The 14,058-nt window shown below is 34.1% G+C and overlaps 1 protein-coding gene across 1 annotated transcript in view; it reads left to right on the top strand.

The window, feature by feature from the left end:
- The window catches only part of ADAM32 (ADAM metallopeptidase domain 32), a gene marked incomplete at both ends in the record, with an annotated part of 184,245 nt that overhangs the window by 6,329 nt on the left and 163,858 nt on the right, over positions 1-14,058 (top strand). Inside the window, one exon of the mRNA XM_079726555.1 lies at positions 4,135-4,214. Within this exon, the coding sequence (XP_079582681.1) occupies positions 4,135-4,214 (80 nt within the window). The remainder of the gene's footprint in view (positions 1-4,134; positions 4,215-14,058) is intronic.

The raw sequence follows: 14,058 nt of genomic DNA, 5'->3' as shown, positions 1-14,058 counted from the left end.
CCTTTGGCTTTTATACTTTGTATTTTCTTCCAATCTTTCCTACATCTTTAAAGATTTTTAAAAGATTTCTATGTATGCAAATATGTTTATCTTTTCCTTTAAGACTTCTGGGCTTTGAATCTTAATTGATTTTGAATATATATGTATTTATGTACATATTATATATAGAAACATATAAATAAATTTTATTTATTCTTTATATATATACATATGTATGAAGCCAACTTAATTACTTTTCAAATGGATATTCAGTCTTCCTGCCACTATCCATTGACTATATTTCCCCCAGTGATTTGAAAGCCTACCTTTTCATATATCCTATTTCATTAATTTTTTTTGATGATGCCTATTTCAGTTGATTTAATTATAATAGTTTAGTGTTTTTCTATTGATTCTCTAAGTACTTTTAAGTAGATAGTTACATCATTTGCAAATAATGACATATTGTTTCTTCCTTTCTAACATTTATGCCCTTCTTTCTTGTTATCATTTTATCATATTAACTAGGGCATTCAGAACATTTTTGAAAATGGCAGTGATAATAGACTTTGTTACGTAGTTTTATTTGAATTTCTCTGTAGTATTTCATAATTTACAATTTTTAATGTTTGCTTTTTGGTACTTTTTCTAATTAAGGCAATTTCCTTCTATTTCTAGCTTACGTCCCTCTAATTTTCTTTGTCAGAAAATTTTGGTCAATTTCTTTTTTTTTTTTTTTTTTTTTAGCATGTGAACTTTAGAATCATCTTATGTTGTTTCAAAAAAGTCCTGTGGACTTTTCCATTGGATTTCATAAAATTTATAAAGTAATTTAAAGAAAATTGCTATCTTTATATTCCAAGAACTGGATATAACTTTCAATTTATTTGACTATTTTTATGAACCATTTTAGAATTTAAAGTTTTTTTAAAAATTTAAATTATATATATTCCTTTAGGAATTTATTTACATGGGTATTTTACACTTTTTGTTGTTATTGTAAATGGTTATTTTCTAACTATTTTATTTGTGTATAGGGAAATGATTGGTTTATGTGTTTTGTTTCTAGTCACATTACTAAATCCTCTTTTTAAAATAATAGTTATGATGATTCTTTTGGGTTTTCCAGATATATAATATCACATACAAAAGAATGTTAGGATCACAAAACCTTAGAAAGTACCAAAGAGACAGGTTTAGACGCTACATAGATGCTACAATGTGGCTAGGGTCACAACGCAGGGAAGAATATCTAGTGATACCGTGGGAACTATACCGGAAGAGTATTCTATTGAAAATACCACTGTGGTGTTTGGGCTAGGCAGCAGAATGTCTGTCCCAGCAGTCCAAAAGGACATCTTTGGGGGCATTATTCTATCTACCACAGACAGTGAGATTTTTAGGGTCCAGGTAGAAGAAGAACCAGATGATAAAGATCTGAGGCATCTGAGGCAATATGATTGGTGAAGGTATACCGTCATCACTACTAAGCAAAAATGGAAACTTGCTCCTGGCATATCCTGCTTATTGGGATAGAGAAAACAGCACCTTTTCCTATTAATGGCTACATACAGGTGCCAATGCCTGTGTTGATTTGGTTCAGTAAAGAGACCATATTTGGAACAATATTAGTTATTGCAGTCATTACCTGATTACACTTAAGACAACTCATTGTCATTCTCTATTGCTTATCTATCATTTGCACAGATCAAACAAGTAAAATAACAGAAATCATTGCCCTTGTATATACTTTCTTGGTATAGAAAGATTTTTGGTTTAATGTTTTGGTGATGGTGCAGGTGATATTCAGAGGTTTCCATTTGGCCCTCCCTACCATAACAATCCTCATTCTATGGGTCAAGGAGACAAGATGGGCATTCCACAAGTTACTGATTATATCTGTTCCATAATTGGGCAGATTATGATAGGATGAACTTGTAGACCCATGAGTGTGTTCATAGATGTGAACCTAATAACTTCCATTCATCACCTGACTTCTTCTGCTAATCATATATCTTTTCCTGAAGTGGACCACAGTCTTATTTTAGGTACTCAGAAGTCATCATTAGGGGACTTCTTCAGTGGTCCAGTGGTAAAGAATCCACCTTCCAATGCAGCTGACGTGGCTTCGATCCCTGGTTGGGGAACTAAGATCCCATATGCCATGGGGCAACTAAGCCCATGAGCCACAGCTACTGATCCCGCACGCCGCAACTAGAGAGCCCACATGCCGTAAACTACAGAGCCCATGCACTCTGGAGCCCGAGCGCCAAAACTAGAGATAGAAAATCCACATGCCACAACTATAGAGCAGTCTGCACGCTGCAACTAAGGGCCCGAGCATCACAATGAAAGATCCTGCATGCTGCAATGAAGATCCCACATGACGCAACCCAACACAGCCAAAAAAAAAAAAAAAAAATCATTATTAGTTTAAAGCCAGTGTTTAATATTCCACCAAAGGTCTGAGTAATTGGGTTTTGATTTTGTGGATCCAATCTGAGAATTTTTCTTTCTTTTTTTTTTGATAACAGAAAAATAGCTTATTAATGCATACAGCATGCATCATGGGAGAAACTTAAACCAAAAGTAACTCAAAATGGCAGCTTTGAGTTCCAGCTTATCTTCAACAGAAAACATTAAATTTGTAGAGAAGTGACAGACACAGGAAGGCAGTTTTAGGCTTCCAAGGGCAGCAAACTGGGAAGGTAAATATATGGGTGAAAACTAATGAGGTAAAGTTTGTTCATAGATTACTCTGGTCCTGCCTCTGGGCTGATAAGAGTCTGCCTCCAGTATGAGAGTTTTTCTTTAGGTTGGTCACTTCATCCTACTCACATTTACTGATATGACTGAGATATTTAATCTTAGTGCTTCTTATTTATATCATACTTTTCTGATTTCATGCTTTTTTTTTTGATAAATGTTTTTCACCATAAAAATCTGTGACTTTTTCATTTATTTTCTGGATGCCTTGTGTTTGTATGCTCTTTTTTTTCCTTAATTTGGAATATTTATAACCTGTTTTATATAATAGATTTAATTTTTAATTTAGGTAGTAACTAGGGATTCCTCACTGTGAGTGTAAGGAAATTTATTTCTTCCTACTTCTTTCCACCTCGTGCTCTCCTCTTTATTATATGACTATAGCTTTAAAAAATCGTAGTGCTTTTATACCATTAAACAATATGTTTCTACTTTTACCACTTTATTTTCAGCTTTTTAACATTTTTGGGAACCACACTGCAATAAATTTAAGGAAAACAGTATTCACATATGATAATTCTCTTCTTCTGCTACCCTTCCTGACATTATTGAATATGTTGTTATGTCTTTATCATCATAGTTTATAACACTTGCATCCTATTAAATAGTGATGATTCCCACCATTGTTTTGGCCTATATTCTATATTTAAGTTTATTTTAATGCTCACAGCTAGGCCTTTTACCTCAACTCTGTTGATGCCTTTATTGGGAGAAGTTTGTCTGCCTTTTGTGACAGGCACTTGTGAACTATTTTCCTTGATTTTTTGCTTGTAAATAGCTGTCCCTTGCCTGTATATTTGAATGACAGTTTTGCTGGGTATAAAATTCTTGGGTCCACACTTTCTTTTCCTGAATATTTTTTTAAAGACATAGTTCTTCAGTTTTTTAACATTGAATAATGTTTTTAAAGAATCTCAAGCCAACCTGCTTTTCTCTTCTTATGCCCAATATGATTTTCACTTTTCCTTTTTGCTCATATGCCCATAGGATTCTTTCTTTATCTTAGACATCCAATAAGTTTAGTAGAATATGTCTCCGTTTTAATTAATTGTTATCAGTTATTCCTGAAATGCAGTGTACTTTCTAGTCTATTGTTTCAAATCTTTTATTTCAGGAAAGTCTTCTTGAAGTATATATTTGATATTTTTTAATTCATTTGTTGACTTTTCTTCAGGAACAGCAAATTTTGTATAAGTTGAATACCTCTCCATGCCCCCTTTTAGTGTTTCATAGCTATCTTATCTGTTTTTAAACAAAGTGTTTTCAAGATTTCTATAGGAGTACACAGTGATGACTCATATTTGCATAAGCAAGTCTTATAAAAGAACCTGAACAAATATTTAGTCAAGTTTAAAGCACAGTTATTAACTGGTTTTTTTCTTTCTTCAGGTTTTCAAAATTCATTTCTACAAATTATATTTCCAGAGAAAATCCAAGCGAATACAAGTGATAATTCAAAAGTAGAAAATGTAAGAGATTTTCCATAATGTTGTTATATGAAATTTCTTATTTTTATTACATAGCAGTGAAATACATCAATTCCATTATAGTATGAATATAACTAACCAATATTACTATTGATAAGGAATTTAAAGTTTTGATGGTAAAAGCAAACATATAAATCAGAATGTTCTAATTTGTCTAACATTTGTCATTTCCTGATGGTAAAACCATTTTTTAAAGTACAAAGAGAGAATATAATGTAAAAGAATTAGGGTATTATCTGAATGGTATCTAGATGATTCAAATGAAGAGAATAATTTTCTCCAAAATGGTTAAGGAGAATCTGTTTTAACTAAAACCTGCTTCCTCAGTCTCTACCCTTGTACCTACCAGTTCTCAGAGAATATAAACCCTTTCTTCTATTAATTTTGTTAGAAAGGGCAATATTTCATCCTATTCATTGATTTATTTAACAGATATTTCTCTGGACTTGTGTGCATAACTACATGCTAAGAGCCTTAGGAGATAAAAAAAGAAATACAAAAAAGCAAGCCTTGCTTATAAGTGGCCAATCTTTTGATAACACTTTATTTTTACCAGTTTTAATGAAGTATAATGTATACACCACAGAATTCACCCATTGTCAGTGTACAACTCAATGATCATTAGTACATGAATAGAATTATGTAAACATTACCACAATCCAGTTTTAGAACATTTTGATTGCCTTAAGTTCCTTCCTGCCTATGTGCAGTTTTTCTCTGCTTCCATCCCCAGCCCTTGGCAACTGCTGATCTGTTTTGTGTTTCTATAATTTTGCATTTTCTAGACATTTCATAAAAATGAAATATGTGATATGTAGGACTTTGGATTGAGCTTCTTTCACTTAAGATTATCCATTTTGCAACATTCATCAATACTTCATAAATTTTTTATTTTTTAATAGATGTGGATAACACATTTTGTTTATCCATTTACCAGTTAAATTCAAGTTTGTTTTCAGATATTGACTATTTTGAGTCATTCTGCTATGAATATTTGTGTATGGACATATAGTTTTCTTTCTCTTGGGTAGATTCTTAGAAGTGAAATTGCTGTGTCGTATGGTAGGTTTATGCTTATCATAGTAATAAACTGCCACACTATTTTCCATAGTGACTTATTAGTTTACATTTCCCATCAGCAATATATGATGATTCAGTTTTTCCACATACTTGTCAACACCTGATGTTGTCTGTTTTTTTTTTTTTTTTTTTTCTTTTTGCGGTAGGCGGGCCTCTCACTGCTGTGGCCTCTCCCCTTGCGGAGCACAGGCTCCGGAGCACAGGCTCAGTGGCCATGGCTCACGGGCCCAGCCGCTCCGCGGCATGTGGGATCCTCCCAGACCGGGGCACGAACCCGTGTCCCCTGCATCGGCAGGCGGACTCTCAACCACTGCGCCACCAGGGAAGCCCTGATGTTGTCTGTTTTGATTAAATTTATTCTAACAGGTGTGTACTGATATCTCATTTTAGCTTATATTTGCATTTCTCTAATGAAAAATGCTGTAGAGCATCCTTCATGACCTACTAGCTATTTAAATACCTTTTTGGTGAGATGTCTATTAAATTATTTGCCCATTTTAATTTTTTAACCTATTATTATTTTTAACATATTTATTGGGCTATAATTAGTATATAATATTATATTAGTTTCAAGTGTACAATGCAGTGATTCAGTATTTTTTTACCAGTATTTTCGGATTACCACAATAAGTCCAGTTACCATCTGTTACCCTACAAAGCTGGTATACAATTGTAATTATTTTTAAAAATTTATTCATCCTGGTATATATGTATATATTTATTTACTGAAGTATAGTTGTTTTACAATATTGTATTAGTTTCAGATGTACAGCATAGTGATTCAGTATTTTTACAAATTGTCCTCCATTATAGGTTATTACAAGATAATGGCTATAATTTCCTATGCTATACAGTATATCCTGTTGCTTATCTATTTTACATATAGGAGTTTGTATCTGTTAATCCCATATCCCTAATTTGTCCCTACCTGTTTCCCTCTCCCCTAGGTTTGTATCTGTTAATCCCATATCCCTAATTTGTCCCTAGCTGTTTCCCTCTCCCCTAGGTAACCACAAGTTTGTTTTCTATATCTGTGAGTCTATTTCTGTTTTGCATATACATTCATTTGTATATTTTAGATTCCACATGTAAGTGATATCATAAGTATTTTCTTTCTGTGACTTATTTCATAGCATAATATTCTCTAGGTTCATCCTTATGGCTGCAAATGGCAGAATTTCATTCTTTTTTATGGCTGAGTTATATTCCATTGTATGTATATATATATATATATATATATATATATATATATATATATATATATATATATATTACATCTTCTTAATCCAGTCATCAGTTGATGGGCACTTGGGTTGCTTCCATGTCTTGGCTATTGTAAATGGTGCTGCTATGAACATTGGGGTGCATGTATCCTTTCAAATTAGTGTTTTGTTTTTTTCAGATATATACCTGAAGTGGAATTGCTGGATCATACAGTAGTTCTATTTTTAGTTTTTTTGAGGAACCTCCAACTGTGTTCCACAGTGTCTGCACCAAGTTACATCCCACCAACAGTATACAAGTATTCCCTTTTCTCCCTATCCTTGCCAACATTTGTTATTTGTAGACTTTTTGATGATAGCCATTCTGACAAGAGTGAGGTGATATCTCATTTTTGTTTGTTACAGTATTATTGACTATATTCCCTATGTGTACCTTACATCCCCTGATTGATTGATTGACTGATTTTTAAATTGCAGTATAGTTGATTTATAATATATTCGTTTCAGGTGTACAACATAGTGATTCAATATTTTTATAGATTATACTCCATTTAAAGTTATTACAAAATAATGGTCACATATCCCTGTGTTGTACAATATAACCTTGTTGCTTACTTATTTTATACATAGTAATTTGTACTTTCTAATTCCATACCCTTATCCTGCCCCTCCCCACTTCCTTCTCCCCACTGGTAGCCACTAATTTGTTCTCTATATCTGTGAGTCTGTTTCTGTTTGTATACATGGTACAATCACCATGGAATACAGTTGGAGATTCCTCAGAAAAACTGAAAATAGAACTACCATATAATTAAGCAATTCCACTTCTGTATACATATCCAAAAAAACCCCTGAAAACGCTAATTCGAAAAGTTACACACACCCCAATGTTCTTAGCAGCATTATTTACAATAGCCAAGATATGGAAGCAACCTAAGTGTCCACCAACAGATGAAGGGATAAAGATATATACACACACACATACATATACATACAATGGAATATTATTCAACCATAAAAAAGAATGAAGTTCTGACATTTGCAACAAAGCAGATGGACTTAGAGGGTATTATGCTTACAGAAATAAGTCAGTAAGGTAAAGACAAATTCTCTGTGTTATCACTTATATGTGTAATATAAAAAATAAAACAAATGAATGTCTATAACATTGAGTGTATAACAATGATATCTCATTGTGGTTTTGAGTTGCATTTTTCTGACGATTAGTGATGTTGAACATTTTTTCATGTGCCTGTTGGCCATCTGTAGGCCATTTTTGGAAAATGTCTGTTCAGGTCTTCTGCCTGTTTTTTGATTGGGTTGTTTGGTTTTTTTTTTTTTTGCTATTGGGTTGTATGAGCTGTTTATATATGTTAGATATTAATCCCTTATCGCTTGTATCATTTGCAAATATTTTCTTCCATTTACTAGTTGTTTTTCCATTTTGTTGATGGTTTCCACTGCTGTGCAAAAGCCTTTAAGTTTAATTAGGGTCCATTTGTTTATTTTTGCTTTTGTTTCTTTTGCCTTAGGAGACAGATTTGAAAAATATTGCTATAATTTACGTCAAAGAGTGTTCTGCCTTTGTTCTCTTCTAAAGGTTTTATGGTTTCTGGTCTTACATTGAGGTCTTCAATCCATTTTGAGTTTACTTTTCTATATGGTGTAAGGAAATATTCTAATTTCATTCTTTTACATGTAGCTGTCCGGTTTTCCCAACACTACTTATTGAAGAGACCGTCTTTTCTCCATTGTTTCTTGCCTCCTTTGTTGTAATTAACTGTAAGTTCATGGGTTTATTTCTGGGCTGCTCTCATGCACTGATCTATGTGTCTGTTTTTGTGCCAGTACCATGCTGTTTTTTTTTTTTTTTTTTTCTGTACGCGGGCCTCTCACTGTTGTGGCCTCTCCCATTGCGGAGCACAGGCTCCGGACGCGCAGGCTCAGCAGCCACGGCTCACGGGCCCAGCTGCTCTGCGGCATGTGGGATCTTCCCGGATCGGGGCACGAACCCGTGTCCCCTGCATCGGCAGGCGGACTCTCAACCACTGCGCCACCAGGGAAGCCCACCATGCTGTTTTGTTAATGTAGGTTTGCAGTACAGCTTGAAGTCAGGGAGCATTATACTTCCTGCTCTGTTCTTCTTTCTCAAGATTGCTTTGGCTATTTGGTGTCTTTTGTGGTTCCATATAAATTTTAGGATAATTTGTTCTAGTTCTGTGAAAAATGTCATGGGTATTTTGATAAGGATTACATTAAATCTCTGGATTACTTTGAGTAGTATGGACATTTTAACAATGTTAATTCTTCTAACCCAAGAACACAGGATAACTTGCCATTTCTTCATATCGTCTTCAGTTTCCTTCAACAATCTTTTATAATTTTCAGAGCGTTTTCACCTCCTTGGTTATGTTTATTCTTAGGTATTTTATTCTTTTTGATGCAATTTTAAATACAATTGTTTTCTTGATTTCTCTTTATGATAGTTTATTATTAGTGTGTAGAAAAGCAACAGATTTCTGTATGTTAATTTTGTGTCCTGCAACTTTACTGAATTCATTTATTAGTTCTAATAGTTTTTTGGTGGAGACTTAAAGGTTTCTTTATATAGTATCTCATCATCTGCAAATAGTGACAGTTTTACTTCCTCCCTTCCAATTTGGATGCCTTTTATTTCTTTGTCTTGTCTGACTGTTGTGGCTAGGACTTCCAATACTATGTTGAATAGGAGTGGTGAGAGTGGGCATTCTTGTCTGGTTCCTGATTTTAGAGGAAAGGCTTTCTGCTTTTCACCATTGAGTAGATGTAAGATGTGGGTTTGTCATAAATGGCCTTTATTATGTTGAGATATGTTCTCTCTATATCAACTTTGCTGAGAGTTTTTATCATGAATAGATGTTGAATTTTGTCAGATGAATTTTATGCATTAATTGAGGTGAATATGTGATTTTTATGCTCCTTTTGTTAATGTGGTGTATCAGATTGATTGATTTTCAAATATTGAACCATCCTTGCATTCCTGGACTAAATCTTACTTGATCATGGTGTTTGATCCTTTCTGTATATTGTGTTTGGTTTGTTTATATTTTGTTGAGGATTTTTGCATCTATATTCATCAGCAGTATTGGGGTGTAATTTTCTTTTTGGTAGTGTCTTTGGTTTTGGTATCAGGGTGATGATGGTCTTGTAGAATTAATATGTGAATGTACCATCCTTTTCAATTTTTTGGAATAGTTTGAGAAGGTTAGGTATTAACTCTTCTCTGTATGTTTGGTAGAATTCCCGTGTGAAGCCATCTGATCCTGGATTTCTGCTTGCTGGAAGTTCCTTAAAATGACAAATCCAATTTCACCAATAGTGATCTGTCTGTTCACATTGTCTGTTTCTTCCTGACTCAGTCTCGGAAGCTTGTATGTTTCTAGAAATTTGTCCATTTCTTCTAGATTGTTAAGTTTGTTGGCATATAACTATAGTATTCCCTCTCTCTTATGATATTTTGTATCTCTGTGATATTGATTGTTATTTCACCTCTTGCATGCCTGATTTTGTTTGTTTGGGTCTCATCTTGTTTTCTTGATGAGCTTGGCTAAAAGTTCATCAATTTTTTATCTTTACAAACACCAGCTCTTGGTTCCTTGATCCTTTCTTTCTTTTTTTTTTTTTGATCTCTATTTATTCCCTCTATGATCTTTATTATTTCATTCCTTCTGCTAACTTTGGTCTTTATTTGTCCTTCTTTTTCTCATTCCTTTAGATGGTAGGTTAGGTTGTTTGTTTGATGTTTTTCATATTTTTTGAGGTCGACCTGTATTTCTATAAACTTCCTTTTAGAACTGCTTTTGCCACATCCCATAGATTTTGGAAAGTTATGCTTTTATTTTCATTTGTATTGAGGTATTTTCTGATTTCGCTTTGATTTCTCCATTGACCCACTGTTTTTTTAGTAGCATATTGTTTAGTTTCCATGCATTTGTGCTTTTCTCATTTTTCTTCCTATAATTGATTTCTAATTTCATAACGTTGTGGTCAGAAAAAATGCTTGATATAATTTTTATCCTTAAATTGTTGAAATTTGTTTTATGGCCTAGTGTGTGATCTGTCCTGGAGAACGTTCCATCTGTGCTTGAAAAGGATGTGTATTCTGATGATTTTGGATAGAATTTCCTGTAGATATCTATTAAGTCCAACTGGTTATTATGCCATTTAAGGCCACTGTTCCCTTATTTTTTCTGTCTGGATGATCTGTTCATTAATGTAAGTGAGGTGTTAAAGTCCCCTACTATTATTATATTATTGTTAATTTCTCCCTTTATGTCTGTTAATGTTTGCTTTGTATATTTATATAAATATAAAATGATAAAATATATAAAATTTATATAAAAACATATGCACCCAATACAGGTATTGGGTGCATATATGTTAATCAGTGTAATATCCTCTTCTTGTATTGATCCCTTTATCATTATATAATGCCCTTCTTTGTCTTTTGTTTTAGACTTTGTTTTAAGGTCTATTTTGTATGATATGAGAATTGCTACCCCCCACTTTCTTGTCACTATGTGCATGAAATATCTATTTCCATCCCTTCACTTTCAGTCTGTGTGTGTCTTTAGCTCTGAAGCAGCATATAAGACGGGTCTTGTTTTTTTTTAATATAGTTAGCCACCTTATGTCTTTTGATTGGAACATTTAATCCATTGACATTTAAAGTAATTATTGATAGATACCTACTTATTGCCCTTTTGTTACTTGTTTTCTGGTTCTTTTGTAGTTGTTCTCTGTATTTCTTCTTTTTTTTTGTTTCCTCCCTTGTGGTTTGATGATTTTCTTTAGTGTTATGTTTGTGTTTCTTTTGCTGTAGTTTTTGTGTATCTATTGTAGGTTTTTGATTTGTTGTGACCATGGGGTTCATATATGTTAACCTATAACTCTATCTACTTGTTTTAAACGGGTAGTCCTTTAAGTTCAAACACATTCTTAAAGAGCTACATTTTTTTACTCCCTCCCCCACATTTTTTATTATTGTTGTCATATTTTACATCTTCATGTTTATCCCATTACTGATTATTGTAGTTATGTTTGATTTTACAGTTTTTTGTCTTTCAATCTTCATGCTAGCTTATTTAAGTTGTTGATCCTCAGCTTTTACTATATATTTGCCTTTACTAGTGGGATTTTTCCTTTCCTGTAGATTCTTACTTCTTATTTCAGCCTTTCTTTTTCACTTAGAGAAGACCCTTTAACATTTCTCTTATGTTATGTTTAATATTGATGAACTGTTTTAATTTTTGATTGTCTAAGACGTTCTTTATCTCTCCTCCAATTCTAAATGATAATTTTGCTCTGTAGAGTATCCTAGTTTGCAGGTTTTCCTTTTCAGGACTTTGAATATATCATGTCACTCCCTTTTGGCCCACAGGTTTCCACAGAATAATCAGCTGATATCCTTATGGGAGTTCTCTTGTGTATGACTCTACCTTTCTCTCTCTTTTTTAAAATTAGTTATGTATTTTATACATATTAGTGTATATATATCAATCCCAATCTCCCAATTATCTTTCTCTTGCTGCCTTTCAAATTCTCCTTTTATCTTAACCTTTTGCCATTTTAATTATCATGTATGTCTTGATGTAGTCTCTTTGGGTTCATCTTGTTTGGGGTCCTCTGTGCTTCTTGCATCCGAATTTCTGTTTCTTTTTCAGGTTTGGGAACTTTTCAGCTATATTTTTCAACCCCCAGTCCCTGGCCAGAATCCCTTTATAATTTCTGTTTGGGTTGTTGGTTCCCTGGCTCTTGAGATACTACTGCAAGAGTTAGTAACCTTCTCTGGAGAATTGCCTTTCAGTTATTGAGCTGCCTGGGAGTTACTCGACCCCATCCCCCAGGGTAACCCTTCAGCCAATGCCTAATTGTTACATGGGTCTAAAAGCCCAGCTCCACTGTCTCAGGTGGGAAAGACTTTGAGGCACAATTTTTACTCTAGAGTTTCCCCGAAGTATCAGGCTAAGGCTAGAATTTACCTGAAATCATATTTTCTTTTTTTTTTCTTTTTTTTGCGGTACGCGGGCCTCTCACTGTTGTGGCCTCTCCCGTTGCGGAGCACAGGCTCCGGATGTGCAGGCCCAGCGGCCATGGCTCACGGGCCCAGCCGCTCCACGGCATGCGGGATCCTCCTGGACTGGGGCACGAACCCGTGTCCCCTGCATTGGTAGGCAGACTCTCAACCACTGCGCCACCAGGGAAGCCCTGAAATCATATTTTCTTTAGCTTTATCTTCCTCCCTATTTTGCTTCTCTTAATTCCTTGCAGGTTCCTCCAGAGAGTGCTCCCTAAATAAAGCACTGACAAAAGTATCCTCATTTCAGACCCTGCTTCTAGGAAACCTGACACTAACTGACTAGTCCATAGTTTTTATTAAACAGAAAGATAAATTCTCAGTGTAGGTCACTGCAAATTCAGATAAATCTACTTCTTCTGAGACCCCCAGTGCTTAAAGGTCTACAGGGTTTCCAGACCTTTACTAAAATATGTTTTGTGAAGATGAGTGATATTTTTTTTCCTGGAATCCTATGATTTTTTTTGAAAATTAATTTTTATTGGAATATAGTTGATTTAAAATGTGTTATTTTCTGCTGTACAGGAAAGTGAATCAGTTATACATATATCCTCTCTTTTTTTAGATTCTTTTCCCATATAGGTCATTACAGAGTATTGAGTAACATTCCCTGTGCTATACAGTAGGTTCTTATTAGTTATCTATTTTATATATAGTAGTTTGTATATGTCAATACCAAGCTCCCAATTTATCCCCCACTTCCTCCTTGGTAACCATAAGTTTGTCTTCTATATTTGTGACTCTCTGTTTTGTAAATAAGCTCATTTGTACCATTTTTTTAGATTCCACATATAAGCAATATTATATGATATTTGTCTTTCTCTGTCTGATTTACTTCACTCAGTATGACAATCTCTGTGTCCATCCATGTCATTGCAAATGGCATTATTTCATTCTTTTTTATGGCTGAATAATATTCCATTGTATATATGTACCACATCTTTATCCATTCATCCATTGATGGATATTTAGGTTGCTTCCATGTCCTGGCTATTGTAAATAGGGCTGCAACGAACATTGGGGTGCATGTATCTTTTTGAATTATGGTTTTCTCTGGATATATGCCCAGGACTGGGATTGCTGGGTCATATGGTAGCTCTATTTTTACTTTTTTAAGGAACCTCCGTACTGTTCTCCATAGTGGCTGTACCAATTTACATTCACACCAACAGTGTAGGAGGGTTCCCTTTTCTCCACACCATCTCCAGCATTTATTGTTTGTAGATTTTTTTGATGATGGCCATTCTGACTGGTGTGAGGTGATACCTCATTGTAGTTTTGATTTTCATTTCTCTAATAATTAGTGTTGTTGAGCATCTTTTCAGGTGCCTCTTTGCCATCTGTATGTATTCTTTTTTTTTTTTTTTTTTTTTTTGCGGTATGCGGGCCTCTCACTGTCGTGGCCTCT

This window comes from Hyperoodon ampullatus (assembly GCF_949752795.1).
Source record: "Hyperoodon ampullatus genome assembly, chromosome: 20".
Lineage (NCBI taxonomy): Eukaryota > Metazoa > Chordata > Mammalia > Artiodactyla > Ziphiidae > Hyperoodon > Hyperoodon ampullatus.
The sequence above is the reverse complement of the archived record's forward strand: the minus strand, read 5'-3'. Positions and strand labels throughout refer to the sequence as shown.